This window comes from Heteronotia binoei, chromosome 15, assembly GCF_032191835.1.
Source record: "Heteronotia binoei isolate CCM8104 ecotype False Entrance Well chromosome 15, APGP_CSIRO_Hbin_v1, whole genome shotgun sequence".
NCBI classification, from domain to species: Eukaryota; Metazoa; Chordata; class Lepidosauria; order Squamata; family Gekkonidae; genus Heteronotia; species Heteronotia binoei.
Window position 1 is genome coordinate 45670157 of NC_083237.1, and position 27694 is coordinate 45697850.

The following is a 27694-nucleotide window of genomic DNA, read 5'->3' on the forward strand; positions in this document are numbered from 1 at the left end:
TTAAACTATAACATATTTACAATATGAATGCAGGTATCTTGACTTCATCCTGACTTGATCCCTGTGCGGCCCTCACCACAATACATGCCAGGATACCAGCTAAGTTTCTAGACTGTATAGAGGAGGTGAAGGAAAGGCAATAGAAACCAGCGTTTGTTAAGACAAGCCAGGATTTGAATACTCGTCTGCAAGCCAGGTCCTACTAGCTGCAGAAACTAGCCACACTTTGAATAAACAGTGGTTTTGTGTTATGTTTAAAGTGAGCCCTCCCATCCTGTGCAAACTCACCAAGATAACCTCTGAAAGAGCTTCATTTGAAGAAATATTTGGGTTTTTTCTCTGCATGAAAAGCCTGGCTTTTCATTTGCAGCCAGAAAATGCAGTCCCTTCATTTTAAGTGGGAAATTAAACCTCTTGAACTGAACAGCAAAGAAGGAATATTTAGATTTACATCACAGATCGCTTAATTAGCTGCCCCAATGCTCTGCTATTGAGCGGTACCTCCACTTGCCTACTTGTGGTATTTGGCTAGTTGAAAATAACACCCACGCTATTTTTGAACTACAAAAAAAGACCCTTGTTTGCATTCAAAGGCTGGTATCATTCTGTTGCACCAAAGCACTTTGCTAAGAGATTGTCTCTCCAGGAAGCACACATAGCTGGCTGTAAGCAACTTCATCATTTATTTTATATTTTCATTTTAAAAGCCAGTTCAGCCCAAGATCTCGAGGCAGGTACTAATGCAAAACAAGAACACATTAAGTCCTAGCTGGCAGTAGGCCCATTCTATAAAGCGTTGTGCAACCAAAGTGAATTTAACAACACTAGCTTAAAGCCAGAGGTGAAAAGCCTACCACAAATAAGAACTGACTGTATTTCTGGAAAATGTCTTGGCTCAGATTTTAATTAGTCTCTGAGGGAAAGGAACGCCAGGGTGGTGGTGAAGCTGCTGCAGCCCAAACCAGGCATAATCCTTTCAGTTTTTTACTTTACTTCATTTTTATTTTACTTCATTCTCCCCAACAAGGACCCAAGTGATTTACAACATTCTGCCCTTCACCATTGTATCCTTATAATAGGGTTGCCAAGTCTGTGTTGGAAAAAAGCTGGAGGCTTTGGGGATGGAGCTGGGAGAGGGGAAGAGAGGGACCTCAGAATGGTACAATGCCATAGAGTCTACCCTTCAAAACAGCCATTTTCTCCAGGGAACCTGATCTTTGCCAGCTGGAGATCAGTTGTAAAAGTGGAAGATTTCCAGGCCCCACCTGGAGGCTGGCAACCCTACCTTATAACAACCCTGTAGGTTCAAAGTATGAGACTGGCCCAAGCTTCTATGGCAGAGTGCAGGTTCAAATCTGGGTGTCCCAGATCCTAGTCTGACAATCTACCCTCTACACACATTTTTGACAAAAATAATCCTAAAAGCACTTTCCTGGGATTAAGCCTCACTGAAAAAGAACAGGATTCTTATAATCTGCGCTTTCCTCAGCTCTGTAGAAATCTGCGCTTTCCTCAGTTCAATATAAAAAAAGGTAGTCCCCTGTGCAAGCACCAGTCATTTCAGACTCTGGGGTGACGTTGCTTTCACATCGTTTTCACAGCAGACTTTTTACAGGGTGGTTTGCCATTGCCTTCCCTAGTCATCTACACTTTCCCCCCAGCAAGCTGGGTACTCATTTTACCGACCTCGGATGGATGGAAGGCTGAGGCAACCTGGAGCTGGCTACTTGAACCCAGCTTCTGCCGGGATCAAACTCAGGTCACGAGCAGAGTTTACGATTGCAGTACTGCATCTTTACCACTCTGCGCTACGGGGCTCTTTCAGTTAAGTATAAAAAGGTAAAGGTAATCCCCTGTGCAAGCACCAGTCATTTTTTACTCTGGGGTGGCGCTACTTTCACAACATTTTCATGGCAGACATTTTTTTTTTACAGGGTGGTTTGCAATTGCCTTCCTCAGTCATCTACACTTTCCCCCCAGCAAGCTGGGTACTCATTTTACCGACCTCAGAAGGATGGAAGACTAAGTCAACCTGGAGCCAGCTACCTGAACCAGCTTCCGCTGGGATCAAACTCAAGTCATCAGCAGTGGGCTCCGACTGCAGTACTACAGCTTTACCACTCTGCGCCACGGGGCTCTAGGAGAGCCTAAAATATCTCCTTGGACTGAAGAGGTCATAAGCAGTAGGTAGCAGTCTTTTGCTCTTAAAATAGGGTTGCTAGCTCCTGCTTGGTAAATACCTGGAGATTTTGGGGGTGGAGTCTGAGGAGGATGTGGTTTAGGGATGGACTTCAATGAGGTATAATGCCAGAGTCCACCTTCCAAAGCAGCCATTTTCTTCAGGTGAATTGTTCTCTGTCACCTGGAGATCAGCTGTAATCTCAAAAGATCTCTTGCCACCAAACAGAGGTTGGCAACACTATCTTAAAATGACACCCCCACACACACACACCCCCCAAAAAACTTTATACATGCGTGGGACAGACTTACATTTAAAGAGCCAAGCCTGCTATTGTTGTGTTGGTTCTAAGAATGCCGCACTTTGGATGCTAAATGGATCAGCCATTTTCTCTACATAGCATCATGGAACAGCATAGAGATTTATTGTTAGATAACAAAAGATAAGATGGGGGGGGGGGGTGAGGTGATCCCCAACTAGGGTTGCCAAGTCCAATTCAAGAAATATCTGGGGACTTTGGGGGTGAAGCCAGGAGACATTGGGGTGGAGTCAGGAGACATTGGGGGCGGAGCCAGGAACAAGGGTGTGACAAGCATAATTGAACTCCAAGGGAGTTCTGGCCATCACATTTAAAGAGACAGCACACCTTTTTAAATGTCTTCCTTCCATAGGAAATAATGAAGGATAGGGGCACCTTCTTTTGGGGCTCATAGAATTGGACTCCCTGGTCCAATCATTTTGAAACTTGGGGGGGTACTTTGGGGAGACACATTAGATAACTATACTGAAAATTTGGTGCCTCTGCCTCAAAAAACAGCCCCCCCAGAGCCCCCAAAACCTCCAGATTAATTCTGCATTATGCCCTATGAGAATCAATCTCCACATAGGGAATAATGAAGTGCCCAGCAGACGTTTCCCTCCCCACCCCCCTTTCTGGTGACACTGAAGCGAGGGATTGGCCTCTCTACTCATGAGTTGCTGCCAACTTCTCCAAAGTAACACAGACACACCATCCCAAGAGGAAGCCTTTCAATCGTAGACTGAAACCTTCGGAGGGAGAAAGGCACATGGTCCTCTGGGGGCGGGAAGGAGCCTGGGAAAGCGGAAGTACTCCTGCTGGGACCTGGGGATTGGTAAGCCTAGCCCCGACACCATCACAGAAGGAGAAAGTTGAGACGCCTCCAGGAACCCCCTCTGAAGTGCAAAAGGAACCAACCCTGTCAACCTGGGATACAGCCCCACCATCTGACTGGGACCCTGAACCCTCTACCCCAAAGCCCATTGCAGCACCTGAGGTATCTCCCCAACTGTTCACTCGAGCCCCACAAAGCCAAGAACCACCCCAGCTCTGTAAGAGCACCATCACCAAGCTTGGTACCTTTAAGAGCTAGGGGGGAAGGGCTTGACTTTCCATCACCTTTCATGAGTATTTGAGGCCTCACTTCGCCCTCAGACTTTGCTGAAAGAACATCTGTGAAACAGTACTGACTCCTGAACCACAGCCCCTCAGCAGGGTGTATGGGGCTCAAGCTATTTATAGTTAGACAGGACACACCATGTTGTTCGCCTCTACAAATACAAGGGAAGGAGGATTACCCAGGGAGTAGGAGGCAGGAAGGAAGTGTAGAGGCAGGCGCGTTTAAGTAAGGTTTCCTCAGCTTGTTTCCAGGTAAGTTCAATCTGTTTGCTCATACCATGGGCTTGTTCTTTTAAAGGACAACATTAGGCTAGGTTTTATGGCTTGTTTTATTTAAAAACATCCAGACAGAGACACAAAGGGCAGAACAACTCTATGTACAGTGCTATTTACAGGGATTATTAAATACTGTTATTTTAAAACTTATTTTTTCTGGCATTGCCACTCGCCTTTCTCTGGCCGGTACTCAGCTGCTATCCTGGTGGAAAGAAAAAGAAAAAGAGTTAGTTAGGCCGATTCCTCTTGGTTCAAGTTTTTGTAGCACAACAGACAGCAAAAGCAGACAGGTCAGAGAACAGCAGATTGTTCAAGCGTAAGTGAGCTGCAGGGGGCAACTCTGGCTCAGAATAAACCCTACCCAGTCAGTAGAGCAAGGGTGGCCAAACTGTGGCTCAGGAGCCACATATGGTTCTTCCACACATGTTGTGTGGCTCTTGAAGCCCCGTCAGCTAGCTTGGAGAAGGCATTTCTCTCTTTAAATCACTTCTTCAAGCTAAGCCAGCCAACAGCTTGAAGAATTCATTTAAAGTTAAAGCTGCTTTCTTTCCAGTTCTCCTCCCTTTATCTATTTGCCTGTCTGCCTTCCTTCCTGCATTGCGGCTCTCAAGCATCCGATGTCCATGTCTTAACGGCTCTCAAAAATCTGATGTTTATTCTAATTGACTCTTACATTAAGCAAGTTTGGCCACCCCTGCAGTAGAGCATGTCTTAAACCTCAAACTACATGCTACATTTTCTTTATAAGGGCCAATGCACATGTTCTTGTTTCCCCAGTGTATTGAGGATTGGTCAGACATTGGCTGGTAGTTCTGTGCTCAGAATTTAATTCCTAGGCACATGTAAGACTGATTTGAATCAAGACCATGGACTGTGGCAAAAGGAGGTTTAAAGTCTTCCTGTCTATACTGAAATATCCTCATGGAGCTACTATTTGCCCCCTTGGGGAAATGTACAAGTAGGGATGGGCTGTCTGTATGTTTCCCCAATGGGGCAAGTCCCGGCTCTCTGGAGCATGTCAGGCTAAGAAACTGGTGCTGGCAGGGAGTTAAAGCTCCCGCTTTGCATAGGCTGTGATTCCCAATCTAAATCAGACCTGAACATATCTGAGAATTAAACAGAACTATCTATTCTGTTTCATTCTCAGATACGGATGCCGTGTCTCCAGGTGGGGCCTGAGTATCCCCAGAATTACAGCTCATTTAGTTCTCCTGGAGAAAATGTATCTTTTGGAGGGTGGTCTTGATGGCACTGTACCCCCACAGAGGTCCCAGTCCTCCCCAAGCGCCATCCTCACATCTCCAGATGTTTCCCAAACTGCATCTGGCAACCTTACTTCCTATTGGAAGCCAGGGAGGACCCTGGCCACCTTACCCATAACTTATCTGTGGACCAATCACATGGGAGACACCAGAATTTTGTAATGTGTGAACTTGACCCTTGGACAGAGGCTAGGCAGGCTCCTAGGTAAACTACAGACAGTCCCACTAATGGCCCTACCTAATCTTTTTTTTCAAAATCTAGGCTTCTTGGGCTTAGGGTGTTACAGCTTGCATTTAAAGAGCGAGAGTGTTTTTTTTTTAAAAAATATGATGATATCGAGTTTTTAAAAAGGGAAAGTGGAGGCTGACACCCCACATGATTTTGTCCCAAATGTTGCCCTCCTGACTTGCTCTCCTGAGCTAATGCAACACTCGCCCTTCGCCTGCTCACCTTTATCCTCCTTGTAGCTAGCAGGATTCTGAGCCTGGCCCAGAGCTTAAAGGAAGTCTGATGCAAGTTCAGGAAGGTCTTTATTAAGATTTGGAATTTTGCACTGTTCCAGACAAAAACACTACATGGCTATATAAAACGCAGGAAAATGCACTTCTCATAAAATTCAATATCTTACATCACAGTGAACTTTGAAGAACGGCTTGGGCTTGTCAGGTTCTTAAACTGTAGGTCAGAGCGACCACTTTTGCAACTGTGGAAGGCTTTATCGTTCCATATAAATTATTGGTGAGGAGGAAATTCCAGCCCTTGAAAAAGACCCTACTTCCAGTGGAAACGATCCCATGAGCAAGAGACTTCCAGAGTTTTTTGTCTTGTTAAATAATTCCTTGAGCACTCTGTTTTGAAGGACTTTTGTTTTGTACAGTGGACTTTTTAATGAGATGTGGATTGAGTAACTTTCCAGTACTTTGCTACTGCTGGAGACATAGGACTTGAACGTTTTGCATTAATAGAGAAATTGCATATAGCTTCAGATTTACTGTTATACAAAACATATAAAGTTCACTGTGATATAAGATACTGAATTGTATGAGAAGTGCATTTTCCTGTGCTTTATATAGCTGTGTCGTGTTTTAACACAGGAGCCCATTTTTGCTATTGTTTGCCATACAAAAATACTGCAATGCACAGAGACACATTCTCAGCAACTGGGTTTGGATGACAGTTTATACATGTGGTTTTATTTATTTACATTATTTGTCCACTGCCTTTCTCACTTGAACTCAAGGCAGATTACGTAGAGTAGGGTAGAGTAAGTCAACAGATGGAACTTTTAACAAAGAATGCAATTGTGTTAAGGTTGTAAAAACAACCAGAAGTTTAAAAACCAAACACAAGCAAATCATGAATATTAACATGACACATTGAACTATGCAAAATTCCACAGCAGAATCCTAATTTCAACAAGCTATACACAGTAGTATAATTGTTTTCTTTTAGTTTTCAAATGTGTTTCACATTTATAAAAAAAATTCCAATATATTTAGTAAGCTACACTGGGATCTTTTCTCTCCCCCCCCCCCCCCCCCGGAAAGACAGGCGATAAATCTTTGTGAATAACTAAAATAAACATGGTTACCCTAGCTATTCCAATTCATTCCTTTAATCCCTCCCCCCCCCCCCCCCCCCCAGAAATGCAATAGGCCTCACTGATGGAGGAAGGCTATGCTATGCTCAGGAATCCATACTAGGGGTAATGTTGCTGTTCTCTTCTTTCCCACCCTCCATTCCCAGTGATAAAATAAACCAGTGGGAGTCTTGAAAACGAACAAAAAGTGTGTATGTGTTTGTGAATCAAAGCTCACTTCATCAGGTGCAGTCTGAGTTCTCTGCTCACGACCTGAGTTCAATCCTAGCAGAAGCTGGGTTCAGGTAGCCGGCTCAAGGTTGACCCAGGCTTCCATCCTTCCAAGGTCAGTAAAATAAGTACCCAGCTTGCTGGGGGGAAAGTGTAGATGACTGGGGAAGGTGATGGCAAACCACCCTGTAAAAAGTCTGCCCTGGAAACGTCATGATGTGATGTCACCCCAGAGTCAGAAATGACTGGTGCTTTTGCAGGGGACTGTCTTTTTAATGTACACTTCAGTGCATCTGATGAAGGAAGATCTGATTCACGAACACTGGAATAAAATTTTGTTAGTCTTGAAGGTGCCTGCCCACCAGATCCCAGTTTCATTTTGCTGCTGCAGACTAAGAAATCTACCCACCAGGAATTAGTCACTGAGGTTACTTACTGTTGCTTAGAAGAGGTCCTTCTGCAAACAAGCCCTTCTAGACAGGGACACACTTGATTCAAGCTGAATGCAATACCTCCTTGGGGGATGTAGCATCCATCACCTAAATGCAGCCGTTTCTTGCAAACCATTTCCCCATGAAGGCGGGCACAGCATGCATGAGGACCACAGTCTTTATCCTGGTGGCAGCGGGCACCTGCAAGAACCAAAGAAAATAAAAATCTAGCAAATCCTGCAAATCTGAATTATCTTCCCCTACATTAATCCTAGTCTTGGTTTCAAAAGGTTAAATGCCTTAAAAAAAATTGCTTACAAACTCAAAGTTTAAGAACTGAGGTGAGAATCTCCCTCCCTAGATAAGCCTGACCAGGCTAGCCTGATCTCATCAGATCTCAGAAGCTAAGCAGGGTCGGCTCTGGCTAGTATTTGGATGGGAGACCACCAAGGAATACCAGGGTTGCTACGCAGAGGCAAACCACCTCTGGACACCTCTTGCCTTGAAAACCCTCTGGGGTCACCATAAGTCAGCTGTGAATTTACGGCAACAATAACAACACAAGCTGGATCATCATAGTACACACCAGGCTGCCAGGGCAGGATTAAACCCCATGGAGGCCTCTAGGCAGTCAAAATCTTGGGAGGGCCCTCGCAAATTATCTCAGAGTTGGAGTGGCTGCCCTGCTGCCTGTGGCCCCTGCTGCAGTTCGCAGGCACCTTCTCAAAAGCCCCTTTGACAAAGCTGCGGGGGAGAGGCAGAGAGAGGCAAACTTGGCTGTGACGCTAGCATCAGCTGCACCAGGCAAGTCGGGCAAAGAGCGGCTCAGTTGCTGGCTGCATGTGCAGGCTGGGAGGGCTGCAAAAGGGGGGAAACTGGAGGGGGAGCCGGCCTGGGGCCCCTAAAGGCGTGGGGGCCCATAGGCCACTGCCTACTTGGCCTAATTGTTAATCCAGCCCTGCAGGCTGCAGCCCAAATACTTTGGTTCTGAAAATATTGTGCAAGTCTGAGGTTTAAGGATTTGAATGAGAACCTCCCGTCCAAAATATCTGAACATGTCACAAATCCTGCCCACCCATCCTGAAACTGGTGACATCTCTTTTTCTTTAGAAAGAAAGACTTATACCGCTATCCTAAGCAGAATTAGACTCTTCTCAATCAACTTAAATCAACGGATTTAGAAGGATATAACTCTGTTTAGGACAGCAGTGTCAGGATTCCAGATGCTTTGGGAACATTTGCTGTTTGAGAGTTCAGAACTTTTGATATTTGTCACCTAATTAATTTTCTTTGGATGAAAGATGCATGAATACAGATGTGTGGTCCACTATTGTTACTGTTTATTTGCGGGCCGTATGAGATGCATTAAAGATAGCTGGTCTCTGTCAGGAAGCCACGCCCTCTGGCCTATGAGCCCCACCCTGTAATCCCAGATGGCAAACTGGATTGATTCATTGGCCATGAACATATTCCTGGCATGCATGGAAGCCTGCTGTCTTCCTTCACGTGCCTCGGGAGGGAGCAATTACTTCAAATTAAATCCTGATTCAGTTCCTGTCCGAAAACACAAAAGTCTTCCCCTAAGATTAGGGAGAGCAGCTTGCCTCTCCACGCCTTACCTTCCTGCCCGCTTGGCACAATCAGGTGGCATCTGCCAAACATGCAGTTCAAACCCTTGGCACAGTGGGTGTCCCAGCGGCAGTACTCCCCTTCTTCTCGGCGGCTTAGGCAGAGTCCAAAATGGTGGTCGCAGAAGAGCCCTTGGGGACAAGGCACCTCCTGGCTGCACACAGCAGCCTGTAAAGAAAAAATTGATTGATTATACACACCCCTCCACCATTCCGAGTCCATGGAGCTGAAGCCAGGGCTCATGGGGTTCCTCAAAGATCTCCCAGACAGCTACTGGGTAAACTCCAGATTAATTTAGAGACAGTTTGGTGTAATGGTTAAGAGCAGCAGACTCTTATCCGGAGAACCAGGTTTGATTCTCCACATGCAGCCAGCTGGAAGACCTTGAGTCAATCCTAACTCACTCACAGCCATTCTCTCAAGAGCAGTTCTCAAAGAGCTCTCTCAGCCCCACCTGTCTCACAGGCAATACATACTCTAAGCTGTGGAGTCTTGTGAGCAAAGATCCTGCTTCGTGAGCTACTGGCATTAAAGTTGTGAACTACTGCATAAATTAGTTTGCTCTGGGGCCATTTTTCCTGAGCTAAGACCAAAATGTATGAGCCTGGGCTAAAAAACCCCCCCCTGTGAGCTTGATCACACTAACTCAGCTTAGAGGGGACTCTGCTCACAAGGTGGGAGAGGAAGGGAAGGGTGGGTATAAATCCAATTCTTCTTCTTCAGCGAGCTTGTTGTGTCACGGGGCTTTAGACGGTGTGGAATAGTAGTTACAATGTTGGACCAGGATCTAGAAGTCTTGGGTTCAAATCTCCTGAGAGACCTTGGGCCAGTCGTTTTTTCTTGGTTTAACCAGCCCTGAATTCAGAAATATCTGGAGATTTGAGGGTGGAGCCTGGGAAAGTGGAGTTTAGGGAGGGGAGGAGCTTCAGTAAAATATAATGCCATGCAGTCCACATTCCAAGCAGCCAGTTTTCCCAAGGAGAAGTGAAATGAATGTTTTAAATACATGAATAATGAACAAAACATATTCCTTAAAGGAATGGGGAATAATGAACAAATAAATATCCAGGTGAGAGTAATTTCGGGAGGGAGAGTCTCACCTCAGTTCTTAAACTTTGACCGTTTTTGCACACAGCTCACCTCGCAGTCACAATCCTGTTCCCTCCGCAGTGTCTGGTCAGATTTCCCACTATCTGCGCCGCAGTTACAGGAAGTGCCGCAGCTTTTGCGTAGCAAACGTAAACCGCTAAAACCCAGTTTAAGTTTGCTACGCAAAAGCCATGGCACTTCCTGTAACTCCGGCGCAGATGGTGGGAAATTCGACAGACGCTGCAGAGGGAACAGGATTGTGACTGCGAGGTAAGCTGTGTGCGAAAAAGGTTAAAAATGTTTGAATTCGTAAGCAGTTTTTCAAGGCATTTAAAATTTTGAAACTTAAGGCTGGAATTAATTTAGGGGAGGACATTTCAGGATTTGCCAGATTTCAAAGTAGTGAATTTAAAAATGATTATTTCTTTCTCTTTTGTATTTGCGTGTGTGTGAAGTCATGGTGACTTCTGGTGACTGACCCCTACTGGGGGCCTGGATGAGATTCAGAGAGGTGGCTGAATAGAGCCTTCCCTGTCTCCCGACTGCTGGCGATGGATGTAGTCTGGAGATTAACTGTTATTCTGAGAGATCTTCAGCACCCATTTGGAGGCTGGCAGCCCTACAATGAAGGTAAGAACAAGGGAGAAGAGCCCTGACCTGGATAGCCCCATTTCAACAGATCTCAGAAACAAAGCAGGGTCAACTCTGGCAAGTACCTGGATGGGGATATCTCCTTGGAATACCAGCAGCTGGGAGGTAGAGGCAGGCTGTATCAAGCCACTTCTCTAAACCACCAAACCCCACTAGGGGTCGCTAGAAGTCAACTATAACTTTCATGCCTGCTCTCTCTCACAAACACACACACAAAATACTCTCTCTCTCTCACACACACACACAATGTCACAAGCTGCTTTGGGTCCCTCTTGGGCAGAAAAGCAGAGCATGTATTTATTAAAAATGTATACCTGCTTTTCTCCTTGATCAAGGGGCTAACTCAAAGCATACTTTTCCCCCCCCTTCCACTTAATCCCCATAATAACAACTCTGCGAGGGTAGATTAGGCTGAGAGACTGCGATGGGCCCAAGATCATCTGGCAGGCTTCCATGGTCAAGTGAAGGATTTGAACTTGGCCCTCCCAGGTCCTACGCTCTGTCCACTTCACCACACCTGCCCTATTTGAATGAATAAATATAAAAGAGGGCAGCTGCAGCAGATTCTTGACCTAGCTGTGAGCCTGTTTACATTACTCTTTTTTAACCACTTTTTTTCTGGTGGTAACTCTTTTTCTTCTGTTAAAAGAGTCAAGCTACTAAGAATTTTCAGTACTCTTAACAAAATCTACAGTACGTGGGGAGAAAACAGTCATAAATCTATCTCAAGCTGGTTTAAATTAGTATGGAAGATGTGCCATGATCTGGATAGAGAGCTTTTAGGTTTTGAGACAGTTCGTTTAGTGCACTGAAACCCCACAAAGGTAAAATGGCACCCATACTGACCCACTGTGATCCCAGCTGCCACTAATTTAGACACTAAGGCCTAGAAAACAGTACATCACAGATAATTACACCAGTGCAGCAAGAAGATCCACATAACTCTGCTCGACACTGTCCTGTTTTTTCCTGCTAGGGCTGCTAGCCTCCAAGTAGTGGCTTGTGATCTCTTGGGATTACAACTGACCTCCAGCTGACAGAGATCCGTTCTCCTGGAGGAAATAGCTGCTTTGGAAGGTGGACTCTATGGTATTATACGCTACTGAGAACCCCCCCTTGCCCAAAGGGAACATATATTTAACAGCACCGTAAAATGGTTTTAAAAATGTTTTAATAGTGTCTATTGTTTGAAGTTTGATTGTTCAATTTGTATTGTCTGAAATTTGAAACTGATTGTTAGCTGCCCTGAGTCCGCTTGCGGAGAGGGTGGGGTATATATTAAAGGGAAAAAAAAAATATATATATATATACATACACACACACACACCCTGTCCTCTCTAGACTCCAGCCCCCCCACCAAATCTCCAGGAATGTCCAAGCCAAGAGCTGGTAACCTTATTTTTTCCCCCAGCTTAGCATTTCGTCACTGAACTGGAAGCAAGGAAAGAGCATGGACATCTCTAGCAATCCAGCATTGCTGGGTTTGTGGTTGAGCCCCAAGATGGCTAGAGTGGTGGGACAAATGTAGTGTTGCCAGCCTCCAGGTGGTGGCTGGAGATCTGCTATTACAACCAAATTCCAGGTGACAGAAAATGGTTCACCCAAAGAAAATGGCTGATTTGGAAGGTGAATTCTATGGCACTATACTTCACTGAAGTCCCTCTCCTTTCCCAACCCTGCCCTCCTCCAGCTCCACCCCCAAAATCTCCAACTGATTTCCAGCTGGCAGCGACCAGCTCCTCTGGAGAAAATGGCTGCTTGGAAGGGTGGACTTTATGGCACTGTACTATGCTGAGGCTCCTCCCTTCCCTAAACCCCTCCCTCTCCCAGCTCCACCCCCAAAGCCTCCAGGTATTTTCCAACACAGACCTGGCAACCCTATGCAGCCAAGACAATGGGAAGTAGGTGTGTGAAAGGCACATCTGAACCAATGTACCACAGCCTGTGCTCATTCAACAGGATTTCTAACCAGGGCTTCCACTGTAGGGTTGTCATCTCTGGGTTGGAAATTCCTGTAGCTTTGGAAATGGAACCGGGGGGGGGATGGGATTTAGGGGAGCAGAGGGTATAATACCATCAAGTCCACCCTCTAAAGCAGCCACTTTTGCCAGCAGAACTGCTACTTGAACTCTGAAAACCAAATGTAAGTCTGGGAAGTCTCCAGGTGGCTGGCAACCCTAGCTTCCAGCAGGAAAGGCCCAGATTTCCAGCATCTTCATTATAGACATTAGATATTCATTTTGCAGTCTTTTATTTCTCCAAATCCCCGCAAGCCCGTGTCCTCCGCTCTGTCTCTTCCCTTAAGCCCCTCATACCCATTCAAGGACATGTACTGGCATTCAGGTCTAGCACTTTGTACAAGTTTGTTATCTTGCTATATCGTTCATTTCTGGAAAAGAAAACAAGATTGGGGGCTAAGTTTTAGCAAACTGCCATCCCACCCTTCATACACCTACCTGTAGGGCCCAGGTAGTTCAAGCTAATGCCCTCTTTACAAGAAGCTGCACTTTCACATGTCCAAGTGTAACCCAGAGTGCTGTTCTGTCCCTGCTTACTCAGAAGTAAGTCCCATTATATCCCGTGGTGCTTACAGGTGGTCTCAGGACTGCACCTCTGTTCTGTAAAACAGTATGCAACACTTGCTTACCTTAAGGTCCCGGCTAGCTGATGGTCCAGAGCCTATGGCTGCCACTTCGCTGGGGTCCTGATTAGGTAGGGAGTACATCCAGGCCCAGATGTAGCCATGCACAGCAGGTGACGGACAGAGGAAGAAGATGATAAGGCAGAGATGATTTTCCATCATGAAGACCCGGTGCTGATGGAGTTGGCAAGTCAGCCAGGCTGGGAAAGTTTATATAGCCAGGCCTATCTCAGCTCCTGCTGGTTCAAGCTGTTTGCCAATCTAATGGGGGGGGGGGAGGGGGAGGAGGCTGATCAGGGATTAGCGGCTTAGCATAATGCCTAGGCCCTCCTGGCTCTCCAGGAGAGCAAACTAAAGCCCAGAAGTCTGGCTCCACGACTGCCAAGCAATACCCCTCTGTCTCCGCATCCCTGATTGCGTTGGCTCCGTTCAACATAGGAGCAAAATAGACCCATATTATAAAACCATAAACAGTGTCTGACGTGGAAAGAGTTCACAGAGTTCACTTTCTCCAAAACACCCTGGAACTCAGTGTCCCGTTATAAGTTTTTTTGCTTGTTCCTTTGGGGTTTTTTTAAAAATAAATAATATGCTTTTTTCCTTCCTCCAACAGCACTCCAGGTATCTTCCAGAGAGCAGAAAAGCCAAGAGATAAACAGAAAGAGGATATTGGTTGGCAGGAGATTCAGGAAGGACTAATGGAAATCTTTATTGAATTTGTGAAGCTGCCTTATGCTGTGAATCAGACCATTGGGTCTATCAAAGTCAGTCTTGTCCATTCTCATTAGCAGTGGCTGTCCAGGGCCCAGGAGGACATCTTTTACATCACCTAGTACCTGCTCCTTTTAACTGGAGATGCCTGGGATTGAACCTGGGACCTTCTGCTTGCCAAGCAGATGCTCTGCCATGGCCCCTTCTTCTTCTTCATACAAGAAAGCTATCAGTCGACACAAGATGTTGGAACAGTAAACAGTGATCAGTTAATAGCATTTTTGTGCCCTCAGGAGACAATAATTATTATTTCTGATAGAAGGGGGTTCCATTGTTTGGTCCAATGTATACAAGTGCACTTTCCTGACAGAATCTCCCCAAAATCTTGCCCATTAAAAAAAAAAACACACAGAATGAACTCATGGAGGCTATGAAATCACAACAAAAGCTAGAAGTTGCTATCTCCTGCTTGGGAAATTCCTGGCTCTTTAGAGGTGGCTTGTGGAGAAGGGGGAATTTGGGCAAGAAAAGAGAACACAGCTCAGTGGCAATGTGATGCTAGAGAATCCACCCTCATTTTCTTCAGGGGAGCTGATCTCTCTCATCTGGAGAACAGCTGGAAAACATAAGGAAATCCCAGCATAAAATAGAAGAGAGGAGAACAATGAAGCCACTTCAGGTCACCATGAGGGGGGAAAGTGGAATATAAATGGAGTATATAAAATAAATATCTTTAGCTAAGATGGTCAAGGAAGGATAGCAGGTTCTAGGGAAAGACCCTTCCCCCTCCCAATACTCTGAAGATCTGCTTTCGATGAAAGTCAACAATCCTGAGATAAATAGAGCAATGGGCTGGCTTGGTATAGACAGCTTCATATGTAAAATACATCTGTAAACATGATGGGACTAATTTGAATCTGGGCTCAGCAGGGCTTAGCCTACTGAGGGCAAGAAGGTTACCCACCTGTACATCTGTGTATAAACGCTTGTTTCTGTGGAGCTGTAGGCCTCAGTTCCACTCTGTAATTACTAAAGCTCAAGGGTGGCCAAGCTTGCTTAATGTCAGAACCACATAGAATAAATGTCAGATGTTTGAGAGCCGCAAGACATGAACGTCAGATATTTGAGGGAGGGAAGGGAGGGAGGGAGGGGAAAAGATGGGTGGAGGGAGGCGGGAGCGGTGGAAAGAAAGCAACTTTAACTTTAAATGCTTTCTCCAAACTGCCAGTTGGCTTGGTGAAGTGATTTAAAGAGATAAATGCCTTCTCCAAGCCAGCCAATGGGCGATGGGGGCTTCAAGAGTCACACAATACATGTGAAAGAGCTGCAGCTTGGCCACCCCTCTATAGCTCCTGCTGTCATCCACCACTGGTAGTTTGATAACCCTCGACATACTGCCTTGGCATCTGTAAAATTATAGTTGTCTAGCATTGGCTACTTCCTCTGAAGCACTGGCTACAAACATCATAGATTATGGGAGCGTTAGATGCTGTGGACAAGTTTTCCAGCTGCCTCATTGGTGAATGGTGACTGCAACAATTCAGGATGTGGTATGCTGGCTTTTGTCACTGGCAGGAAGGACCAAGATCCCACATATAATCTCTTCTCCAACCTGGCAGGAACCGCAGAAAGGAAAGATCGTCATTTATATCAGCGTTAGGCAGCCTTCTTTGGCCCAGGTGTAGACAAAATGCAACATCTGCCTGCATTTATACCCCAATTTTCTCCACAGAGCGGCCCCGTGGCGCAGAGTGGTAAAGCATCAGTACTGCAGTACTGTGGTCTGAACTCTCTGCTCACAACCTGAGTTCGAGTGTGGCGGAAGCTGGATTCAGGTAGCTGGCCAAAGGTTGACTCAGCCTTCCATCCTTCTGAGGTCAGTAAAATGAGTACCCAGCTTGCTGGGGGGAAAGTGTAAAAGACTGGGGAAGGCAATGGCAAACCGCCCCATAAAAAGTCTGCCGTGAAAATGTTGTGAAAGCAACGTCACCCCAGAGTCGGAAACGACTGGTGCTTGCCCAAGGGACCTTTCCTTTTCCTTTCTCCACAGAGTGGACCAAAAGGGGCTTATATAATGCTGCTCTCCTCCACTTTCTCCTCACAACAACCCCTTGTGATAAAGTAGGTTAGGCTATATATATGATGGGGGTGGGGAGACTCCACATTCAGGAGGCAACATCAGGGGAAAATTTCAGCCTTTATGCCCTGTTGTTGGCCCTCCAGACAGACTCTGTGAGACGCAATGCCATCCTAGATGGACCACTTGTCTGATCCCGTGGCATCTTATAACTAGCCTAAGGTCACCTAGTGAACTTCCCTGGCAGAGTGGGGATTCAAACCTGGGTCTCCCAGATACTAGTCTATCTACTACACTGTAGTACTAATACACTGCCTATGAAGAGGTTGGTAGGCCAGCTAACAAAACTGGTGAATGAGGAATCAGAGCAGGCCAAACTGCAGTGGTGCATCTTGGGATCTTCCTTGGCCTCAACTGGTCATTGTTCAGGTCTGGGGGTGGCAATGAACATAAGCCATGCCTCTTGCTCTCTCTTGAGCTACTGATGCCAGCCGTGGTGCCAGTGCCTGGTTGCTTGGACAGAGATCTGACCCTCAGAACCAAGCAAAATGGTCCAATGCTAGGAGTCACCTACCCTAGATTTATATCATCCCAAAGATATAAATGCCTACTGGCAGCTTCCCTCTTTGTTCTAACTACGGCCAGTTGTTATTACCAGCCTCAACAGAGAGGAGCTTGGGCATAAGCTGGGATGCCTTTATTATCAATGGAGACCCAAGTCACGGATGTTGCATTTCTTTCCTCTTTGGCAGATCAGGCAACTGACCTAGCCAGGGGTGGCCAAACTGCGGCTCAGCTCAGGAGCCACATGTTGTGTGGCTCTCGAAGAACCCAACACCTCCTCAGTTGGCTTGGAGAAGGCATTTCTTTCTTCAAATCACTTATTCAAGCCAAGCCAGCTGGTGGCTGGGAGAATAAAGTTAAAGTTAAAGCTGCTTTCTTTCCACCTCTATATCCATTTGCCTTCCTTCCTTCTTTCCTTCCTGTCTTGCAGCTCTCAAACATCTGACATTTATTCTGTGAGGCTCTTGCGATAAGCAAATTTGGCCACCCCTGATCTAAACTGTCACTTCCCTCAGCCAAACATCTGGTGGAACATCTCTGCTTTACAGGCCCTGTAGAATTGCATAAGAATGCAGTGGCCAGCTGTACCGGATAAAGTTCAAGGTTTGACCTTCAAAGCCCTATGCGGTCAGGGACCAATGTACCTTCAGGACCGTCTCTCTCAGTACGCCCCTCAAAGAGCATTATGCTTGATGGAGCAACATCTGCTGATGACCCCAGCCCAGTGGAGGTCTGCTAGCTAGAGGCTTCTCAGTTCTGACTCCAGCCTGCTGGAGCACTCTCCCAAATGAAATCTGGGCCATTCAGGACTTATTACAGTTTCCCAGGGCCTGTAAAATGGAGATGTTCTACCAGAGTTATGGTTGAGGCAGTGGAGCTCTTCCAATATTGGCCTCCCCAATGCATTTCAGCACATTCCATCTTATGAGTTTGCTCACCCGCCCACTTCCTGCAATACTGGTTTACCATCCGCTGCGCACATATATCAAGCGGCCTCAGAAATAGTTATATTTGGCATCACAAATATAATGATTTTATAATTGGATTTTTAACTAGTTACTGATATTGCTGTCTTATTATAACTTATTATATTGTATTATACAGTCATATTGTGACTGTTGGATTCTTGTAACCATACACCCCCCCCCCACGAGCCTTGCTGTGCAGGGGAGGGAGGGCTAGAATACAATAAATAAAATAATAAAATAAATAATAAGCATATAAAATAAATACGTTGATTTCCCTCCCTTCTGTTTCCTCCACTCCACATCATGTGTCAGGGTCAAACCACGTGTGATTTGGGGAGCTCTAGATTCAGATCTGTGTTTGGATCTTCCCTGTGTCTTTTTGAGTTCAACAACATGAGGCCCGGAGGCCACATGGGGATGAGAGAGAAGCTTCAGATAGATCTCTTTTAAGGCTAACATTGATAGAGAAGGCGGTTTTGATTAGCAAAATTGTGCAGGGGTGAAAAAGACAATCCTGTTGTACCCTTTCCATCACATCCCCAATCCAAATATCAGATCGAAAGACTCTAGTCCAGTTTGCTGTGCTACTTTCCTGCTTTTAGAGAGCTGTTTACATACAGGAACATTTGTAAATGTGAGCCAATTTTTATTGCATTCCTTCCTCCAAGAAAATGCACCCTGAGTAGGACTTTACCACTTCAAAACTCTGCCACCTTGTTCTGTTGCATGTGTAGGTTACACTTTAGAACACATTTCTTTGCACTTTGTCTGGACACAGGCATGGATGGCACTGGAATAAAGGCACACCTGGGATATTGTAGTCCCAAGGGACACTCACTTTCATTATGTCCAGCTTGATCTCTTAAGCTTGCCTAAAAGGATAGAGAGAAATAAGTCAGGTGATCTTTCGACAGGCCAGTAATGTGAGAATATGCAAGCCATCAAGTGATACCAAACTCTTAATCAGGCAATAAATAAATAAATAAATAAAATTCCTTATTCTCAGGTTTTACCTGTCCAACCATCTCTTCTTGCGTCCCTGCTTTTCAAATTCCTTCCATGTCCTTTGTATTCCCTACAGCTAGCTAACGTTGGATAGAGCATATCTGTAATTTATTTACTTTATTCATAGTCCACATTTCTTGCCGCAACTCAAAACTAATTGCAATTTTAAAAAAACTTGCCTTAGAAATAGTAGTATGACATCCAATAAGCAATGCAGTAAAACTGGATTAGAAAATTAAGGGGGGAAATGCAGTGCAAAATGGTGGCTTGGGGCCAGTCAACATTTTTTTTGCTGGGGCTCACCCAGTTCTCCTCCTTGTTACAGATCTGGATTCCATGTGGTTTTTGTTCATGCAGATCCCATGATCTCCAGCATAGCCTTTTTCAGTGGCCTCCTCCTCCTCCCTTTGTAGCCAGTGGAAAAGTGAGTTGGATCTAACCCAGTATAACAGATGACATACCATTAAAAATGAAAAAAATTATGTTTAGAAAATGATGCAATAAAAACCAAGCTAACAATACACCAAAAATGTAGACCACCACTATTCCCTTGATACAAATATTTACAATATTTATATCCTGCCCAATCATAACACCTTATTTTTAAAAAGCTCTCCTGATCCATCCTGAACATCCATGCCCTATTACCCATTTCTCTCTGGGGTGCTCCCAAACGTTTATCTAAACAGATCTCCCCCCACATCTCAACACACACAACCTATTTCCCTCCAGTGATGGTTTTAGCACCTTCTTTAATGGGCCTGCAAATGACATATTTACTTTCCTGATGTCTTTAGCACCTTCTAGATGCCCTGGATAGATTGGCATAGTTAGGAAGGGAATTAATTGATCTTTGGACAAACAAGCTTTTAGTTGTTTTCAGGTGGATTCCTCTGCAACTTTCCCTGTGTCTCCAGCAAGAGGATTATTTTTTTAAAGACATCCATGTCAGGTCACATATTTAACTTCAGCTCAGAAACAATTTAACAACCAGAAGGCCTGAGGGGGCGGGGGGGGGGGGTGGTTGAATCAGTTGGGCTGCCAACTCCCTGGAGAACAAAATCCTGTCACTTTAATAGGATGCTATTTACCTTCCTATTTCCACACATTTAACCTCTGTTAAAGGGACAGGACATTTTTCGCCAGGCGTGTTGACAACTCTTGTTGGTATTGGTGGCAGCAAACAGACTTCCCTTGCTGGAAACAGATTTTAAATCTCTCTGTGCCATTTTCTCAGAGATAATGTTGTACTGAATTCAGCTTCGTCCTGACTGCATATTGACATTTTGATATTGGTTTAAACATTTCTTATTGCATTCCCTCCTCCAAGAAAATGCAATTTAAAAATCACAGGAGAAAACAATCTATCCCCAATGAAATGGATAACATAAAATGGTCAATTTTTAAATCAATCAAATGCCTTTTGGGGGGAAAATATGGTGTATCCTTTCTGGAATCTTTGGAAAGATGTAGTGTTTTCAAGATCCTCTGGGGGAAAAAGTTGCCCAGTTTTGTAGCCAATAATACCATAAAATCCTTCACTGTCCTCAAATTCTACAGTAACCGTTAACAGCATTTGCAGGCTAGTCTTTATTTATTCACTTATCAACTTCTTGTAGCAACTCAAGGTGGATTACAGAACTCTAAAAACAATGCAATAAAAACAAGTATAATCATGCAATAAACAGTGCAATAAAACTGGATTGCCCCATTAGAGAAGAAGGAAATAAAACACTATAATGTATACAGTAAACATGTATGTGTGTGTATGGGAGGGGACAACAGAAAACTTGCCAATAATCCTTTCACAAAACAAACTCCTGCAGCTCTATTCCCAATAGAAAAAGTTCTGTGCACTATTCCCTCTGTTTTGAAAAAAAAATTCTGAACAATTCTGCTTTGTATGTTTTGTGAAATGATAGGAATGCAGGAGGCTTCAGGTAGGCAGGCTCTACAAGGTGGTAACTGCCAGGTGAAAAGCAATCCTTCCATCACAGGATTTTTAGGCCGTGAAGCATTTTAAAGCAGTGGAGTTCAACAGATGGATCAGGAATCTCCGGTGAAAGCAGAAACCCAGGAGTAGGGGGCAGCTTGCTGGCGGGCCTATGGAAACAGGCATCTTAGATGCCAATCCACTTACTTTAGGGTTATCATATCTTGAAAAGAAAAAAAAAGACATCTTGCTTGACTGACTCCAGATCAAACAAGCGATCACTATGATAAATCTCATTTTAAATACACCTACTATTTAAGCTGCGATAATTGCCACTAACTAGGGATCAGAACGGGATATGGAACAACTGATTAGTTTAGAATAGGAAAAGGAGTTCGACAAGGATGTATGTTGTCACCTTGCTTATTTAATTTATATGCAGAGTACATCATGTGGAATGCTGGCCTGGATGAAGCAGAAGCCGGAATTAAGATTGCCAGGAAAAACATCAACAACCTCAGATATGCAGACGATATCACTCTAATGGCAGAAAGTGAGGAGGACCTAAAGAACCTCTTATTGAGGGTGAAAGAGGAGAGCACAAAAGTAGGCTTGAAACTCAACATCAAAAAAACTAAGATCATGGCATCCAGCCCCATCACACCTTGGCAAATAGAAGGGGAAGACATGGAAGTAGTGACAGACTTCACATTTCTGGGATCCAAGATCACTGCAGATGGTGACTGTAACCGTGAAATTAAAAGACATTTGCTCCTTGGGAGGACAGCTATGGCGAACCTGAGCAGTATAATAAAAAGTGAAGACATCACCCTGCCAACAAAAGTCCGTATAGTCAAAGCAATGGTATTCCCAGTAGTATGTATGTATGATAGTGTGAAAGTAATGTATAATAGCATGATAGTGGTAAGCAAGATATAGGGAGAAGGAAGCAGATGACAGCCAAGTTGCTTGGGGGCCTGATAGCAGCCTGCATGTTTGACACCCCTGATCTAAAAAGAGGACATCAGGTAACCCTAACTTACGTATTTGGAAGTACCATTGTGAAGATCGTATGTGAAGGGGAGGGCAGATATGTAGGCTCACTAGAAGACAGGATTCACAAGCGGCCCTTGGTTATATACTGATGTTACAACAGATCTCCAGACAAACCAAGGTCAGTTCCCCTGGAGAAAATGGCTGCTTGGGAAGGTGGACCCTGTGGCACTGTGGGAGCCTCCCCTCCCCAAACCCTGCCCTCCCCCCAGGCACCACACAACCCTCAAATCTCAAAGCATTTCCAAAACCCCAGCTGGCACTAAAATGGGACTTGCTTCTGTGTAAATATGCATAGGATCCTACTGTTAATTACCGCTAAGGAATTCCTGCTAAGGAGGTAGGCCTCAGACACAAACTCCCTTTTGTGGGGAATTGGCAGCAGTAAAGAAAAGGCACTTTGCACATGCTCAGAAGCATTCTCATTTGACACAAGTCGCTTGTGGGTGAAAATGACGTGAAAATCTTTCTCCAAGAAATCTTGCCACAGGCACTGCGAGTTTTTCAGGGGTGGCCAAACCGTGGCTCGGGAGCCACATGTTTCGGGAGCCTCTTTCACACATATTATGTGGCTCTCAAAGCCTGCACTGCCACATCGGCGGGCTTGGAGAAGGCATTTCTTTCTTTAAATCACTCTTCCAAGCCATGCCAGTTGGCAGCTTGGAGAATGCATTTCAAGTGAAAGTTACTTTCTTTCCACCTCTCCCTCCCTCCTCCCATCTATTTGCCTTCCTTCCTACCTACCTACCTACCTACATCTGACAATCATGTCTTGCGATTCTCAGACATCTGACATTTATTCTATGTGGCTCTTATGTTTGGCCACCCCTGGTTTTGATCATCTAGGGATCTAAGGCAAGATTTCTGGAGACGGATTTTAACGCCTCTTCCCTCCCCCTCCCCCTTTAAAGAGCCACTACAGACAAACCTACATTTACTTAGATGGCTCTTTTTGTCTTCTCTGTATTTGTAACGCAAACTTGTATTCTCCTTTGAAAAACTGCCCGCCTTCCTATTTTCATCCCGTAACAACCACATTCAGACGTGTGGCCAAAGCCGCACAAACGACTAAAGGCACTTTTAGCTGCGCGTATAAAAATGCTGCACCCTCCGAGGATAAACTGGGTTGCCTCGACCTGTTTGTCTTGCCTTTCCCCCCAAGCATTTCTCAACCCAGTACTTAAGCTTGCCTTTAAGACTCTCTGTTCCCTGCAGGGAGTTCCTCTTTTAGTTAACGAGTTATATCCTGTGACCAATTAGTCCTTCCGACTAAAAGATCCTTCGCCCTTCAAAATCCTTGGTTTGCCTCCGCTTGCGGTTTAAAAAAATTGCGAAGGCGTCTAAAGCGGGAATTGTGTCGTGTCATCGGCGCTGTAAAAGAACCTTCAGAAAACTGATAGACCAGCAGAGGGGGTATAGCTCAGTGGTAGAGCATTTGACTGCAGATCAAGAGGTCCCTGGTTCAAATCCGGGTGCCCCCTCAACTAACCTTTTCTTTCTTTCTTTTTTTTAAAGTTCTATTGAAGTATTAGCAGGGCAGATCGGAAATTTTAGCAATCCCTACCGTATATTTAGATCTTGATATTGCATATAAGTTCAACACCCTTGCCACGCTGTTAAAGTTTAAACATTCTTCTCTTGTATAGATGAGGGCAAGATTTGTTTCATAAATTTCACTACACTGTGAATTACGAGACACTGGTAGGATTTTTGATTTGTTGGGACTTATTTTCCCTGCTAAGGAGGAAATTTTGCCACCTGTAAAACGTAGTCATTAGCCTTCCTAATGACCTTCTTTCATACTGATATTTAATATGGATATCCAGGGCTTTTTTTCCCTTCAGAAAAAGCCTAGAAGGAACTTATTTGTATATTAGGCCACACCCCCTGACATCACCATGGTTTTGCGAGGGTTTTTCCCAGAAACTGCCCAGCAGGAACTCATTTGCATATTAGGCCACACACTCGATGCCAAGCCAGCCGGGACAGCATTCCTGTGTGTTCCTGCTCAAAAAAAGCCCCGTGGATATCTGGTGGGAAGTTTAACGACAATGCCACCACCATACTGAGATGGGCAAGGGACAGCATCATCATCAATCATCCCTTCCTTTAGTGACTCTCAGGATAGGGTATGTAGCTGCCCTCCCCTCCACACATTATCTTCACAACAAGCCTGCAAGGTGGAGTTAGGCTTAAACTGTGATTTATATCATCTAATAAACTTCAAGGCAGTTTAGATTTATGGGTTCCCATATCTGATCACTAGCCCTTTTTCCTTTACTCTCAAGTGACAGCTGACTTATGGCGACCTGGTGGGGTTTTCAAGGCAAGGGATGTACAGAGGTGGTTTGCTCTTGCCTGCCAGCCTTACTTAGCTTCCAAGATCTGATGAAATCATGACAGCCTGGGCTCTCACTGTACAATATCTTTAAAAGCAAATATAACATTCAGCTTTAAGCTCAACCAGGGCTTTTTTTGAGCAGTAACGCACAGGGCTGGCTTGGTGTCAATCAGGGGGTGTGGCCTAATATAAAAATGAGTTCCTGCTGGTCTTTTTCTACAAAAAGGTCACACACAAATCTGCCTTCTTTTGAAGCAGTCCATCAGTGTTCAGTACTGTCTCCTCAGGCTGAGGTCTGTCTGTCTTATCACTTACTCCCTGGTCCTTTTAACTAGAGATGCTTCCACTGAGTGCTCCAATTAAAACCATGCAGAACTTAGGAATTACAGACTCTTAGCTCTGCTTTAGAGTTGCCAGCTGCCTGGAGAAAAATGGCATGTCCCTCTAACAGTGACTTGTGTGTTTTAAGAGCTGTCAAATCACTTCTGATTTATGATAACCCTACAAAAACGACCTGGGGAGTCCAGGCTAACCTGAACTTGTCAGATCTTAAAAGCTAAGCAGGTCAAGCCTGGTTAGCAGGCTTATAGCTAACCGGGGGGCCCATGGGGCCTGCCCCCTGACAGTTTTGGTGGACTCTCACCCATGGGAGGGGCAGCAGGAGAAGTAACTAGCCTCCTGCAAAGGGCCCCCTCCCCTGAGGCGCTCCACAGCCCTCTCCCCCTCCAGCCCCTAGCTACTGGGCTGCTGCTTAGTATTCAGAAGGGAGATGACCAAGAAATACTAGGGTGGCTTTGCACAGGCAGGCAATGACAAATCGCCTCTTGCCTTTAAAATACTAATGGGGTCTCCAGAAGTCAGCTGTGGTTTGATAGCATCAACAACATATGAAAATGACCTCCAAAATGTCACTATATTTTTTTTCCCATTTTGGATTGTCTCATCATAGGGTTTTTGAGGTAAAAGTTCATCAGAAGTGGTTTACCTTTGCCTTCTTCTGCATAACACTAACCAGGGTTAGCCATAGTGGCACTGCCCTTGTCTACGAATGATTCTCCATCAGGTTATCTTCACCACTACTGCAGTCCAGTAGTTTCCCTTCAAGAGTTCCTCAGCCCCACCCGGTCACCACTGGAACTGCCCGTTCTCTTTGGCATCTTAGTCTGGTGTCTCAGAGTCACTCAGCTGTGACCACTGAGTGACTCTGCTTGGAGTTTTGCCTCTTGATGGAATCTAAACTTACCATATTGCTCTCACAACCCCCCTCACCACATGAAGGTTTGTGTCCAAGAGGGACTAGAGGCTTCATGGAATGTTACTTAGCAGGAGACGTTCTCCATGCCCCAACAATCTTCAGCTGCTCGTTCCTACACATTAAGCCTCTAGTCATGGTGCAGGATATTTTTTCTATAGGCCTCTTGGCAACTCTCATTCACTTCAGTCTGGTCAGAGAAGCCCTGTCCCAGCCAAAAACCTTCCTGGGTGTATAGAAAAGACTCAGGAGGCATTCTCTCTGGCTACTGAGAGAGAAGGATTTTTCACTCCAGCCTGCAGATAGATAGAAATCTAAGAAAAGTAAATGAAATGACTCAGTTCTGGCTCGCCTCTCAGGTTTACCTACCAGAATCATTTCAAGACAGTAGCCATGTTAGCCTGTAGTAGTAGACAGTGTTCCCTCTAAACTGAGTTAGTGTGAGCTAGCTCACAGATTTTTAGCCTCCAGCTCGCATGTTTTTGTCTTAGCTCAGGAAGGAGGACCCCAGAGCACAATAATTTATGCAGTAGCTCACAACTTTAATGCCAGTAGCTCACAAAGTAGAATTTTTGCTCACAAGACTCTGCAGCTTAGAGGGAACATTGGTAGTAGAACAAAATTTAAGCCCAGTAGCAGACTAGAGAGCCAGTTGGGTGTAGTGGTTAGGAGTGCAGTCTCTAATCTGGGAGAAGTGGGTTTGATTTCCCCACTCCTTCACATATACCTACTGACTGTTCTTGGGTCAGTCACAATTCTCTCAGAGCTAGTCTCTCAAAAGTAGTTCTCACAGAGCTTTCTCAGCCCCATCTACCTCACAGGGTGTCTGTTGTGGGGAGAGGAAGGGAAGGAGATTGTAAGGCACTCATACTCTGAGTGAAGGACTGAGTATAAATCCAATCTCTCCCTCCTCCTTCAAGTGTTTAAGCTTTAATGAGTCAAAGTTCTAGCGGGTCTGTGGCAAAAGACAGTGCTTGACAAAGTGAACTTTGACCTACAAAAAACGTATTCCTCGGGAAATGTGTTGGTCTTTAATGTGCTACTGGACTCAAATTTTATACAAGCATTGGTCTGCCACTGAGTTCTACTGTAGAGTCAATGTTTCACTTCTTAAATTTGTCCAGTAGGGGGGAGATGAAACCAGACATTATTCATGTTATTCATGTACATTCATGTTATTCATGTACATCCAAGAGTTCCCATTGCTCTTCAAGAGGAAGAGTTCTTAATACAATCAGGAACCGACTGAAAGCAAATTAACCCACAGAAAACCTACACGTGATGCTAGCTGTAGAAAAACAATTACCAGGTCCTTTAATTTAGATCTGCCCTTGCTTAGGTTCCCTGGAGAGGCAGCAACAAAAAAATCTAAATATTTATTTATTAAACAAATTAGATTTTTTTTAACTGCCCTCCCTTGTAAAAACAGGGCTTATGGCCTGTGTACAGCCATAGGTTACATTCATACAATAAATTAATAATTAAAACAGTTAAAATACAGTAAAAAGCACACAGTAAAAAGCAAATTATAGTCCTGAGCTGCATGGCTAGATATTGGACTGTCGTTACTCTTAGCAGAAATGACCGACTGGATTTTCTTGTGGGGACAAGCTAATCCAGTTGCAAATGATTGCTATTGCACAATCCTTGAGCAATAGATAACTGTACTGAATGCAGTCCTGGTGCACACAGCAAGACTGATTACAGATCCATTATTATTGTGAAATCTGTGTATTTCCATGACAAAGAGGTATGGGTCAGCTTGATGCTGTGGTTAGAGTCTCAGACTAGAATCTGGGGGATCCCATGTTGAATCCCCACTCTGCCATGGAGGCTTGCTGGGTGACCTTGCGCCTGTCTCTGTTAACCTGCTTCACAGGATTGCGAGAAGGCAAAACGGGGGATGAAAATAAGAAGTAAGCAGCCTTGGGTTCCCATTGGGGGGAAAGAAGTGGCATTGATGAAGAAAGTAAATAAACAAATGTTGGCGTTCCCTCCCCATTCAGGTAGAAGACCCTGGCTAAGGAGTCGGTTTAACTTCTGTACCAGGAGGTAAAATGTTTCATGACTGAAGACTGCAAAAGTGGGGAAAAGCAGTTATGAGAACATCTTGCCAAGGCATGGGAAATAAGGAGGAAAAATGTAGCACCTAGGGGTGATCTAACAAACCTGAGCTCTTCAGCTCTGGAGGGGAACAAGGAGCAGCAGGAGCAAATCACCAGCGCTTCCCTCATTAAGACAGAAACAGAAACAAAAGGACCAGGGATGCTGAGCATCACGGTGTGTCAATCTCGGGAACCATCTAGCTAAATTATTGCCTGCGGCTGACGTTGGTCAGTCTTTGGGTGATATCTCCTGGCTGTAAAAGCTCCCACTTCTGGAGGAAACTGGCAAGAGAGGCTCA

General features: G+C 44.9%; 1 protein-coding gene and 1 non-coding gene across 2 annotated transcripts; one reads left to right on the top strand and one right to left on the bottom strand.

The window, feature by feature from the left end:
- Nucleotides 1–3907: 3907 nt before the first annotated feature.
- LOC132583697 (dickkopf-related protein 3-like) lies at nucleotides 3908–13795 on the bottom strand. Its single transcript, XM_060255325.1, has 4 exons — nucleotides 13393–13795; nucleotides 8996–9173; nucleotides 7382–7577; nucleotides 3908–4074 (listed from the first exon to the last, which is right to left on the bottom strand). Exons 1-4 carry the CDS (start codon nucleotides 13546–13548, stop codon nucleotides 4020–4022), a joined length of 585 nt encoding a protein of 194 aa, XP_060111308.1. The 5' UTR covers nucleotides 13549–13795; the 3' UTR covers nucleotides 3908–4019.
- Nucleotides 13796–23106: 9311 nt separating this feature from the next.
- TRNAC-GCA (transfer RNA cysteine (anticodon GCA)) lies at nucleotides 23107–23178 on the top strand. Its single transcript has one exon. It is a non-coding gene; the product is annotated as a tRNA-Cys (tRNA).
- The last annotated feature ends 4516 nt before the right edge of the window (nucleotides 23179–27694 follow it).

Coding starts and splice junctions, on each gene's coding strand:
- LOC132583697 (XM_060255325.1), bottom strand. CDS start 13,548: ATGATGGAAAATCATCTCTGCCTTATCATCTTCTTCCTCTGTCCGTCA. Junction 7,578..8,995: donor TGTGCCAAGCGGGCAGGAAG/GTAAGGCGTGGA, acceptor TGGTTCTTGCAG/GTGCCCGCTGCCACCAGGAT. Junction 4,075..7,381: donor AGGACCTCTTCTAAGCAACA/GTAAGTAACCTC, acceptor TCTTTCCACCAG/GATAGCAGCTGAGTACCGGC.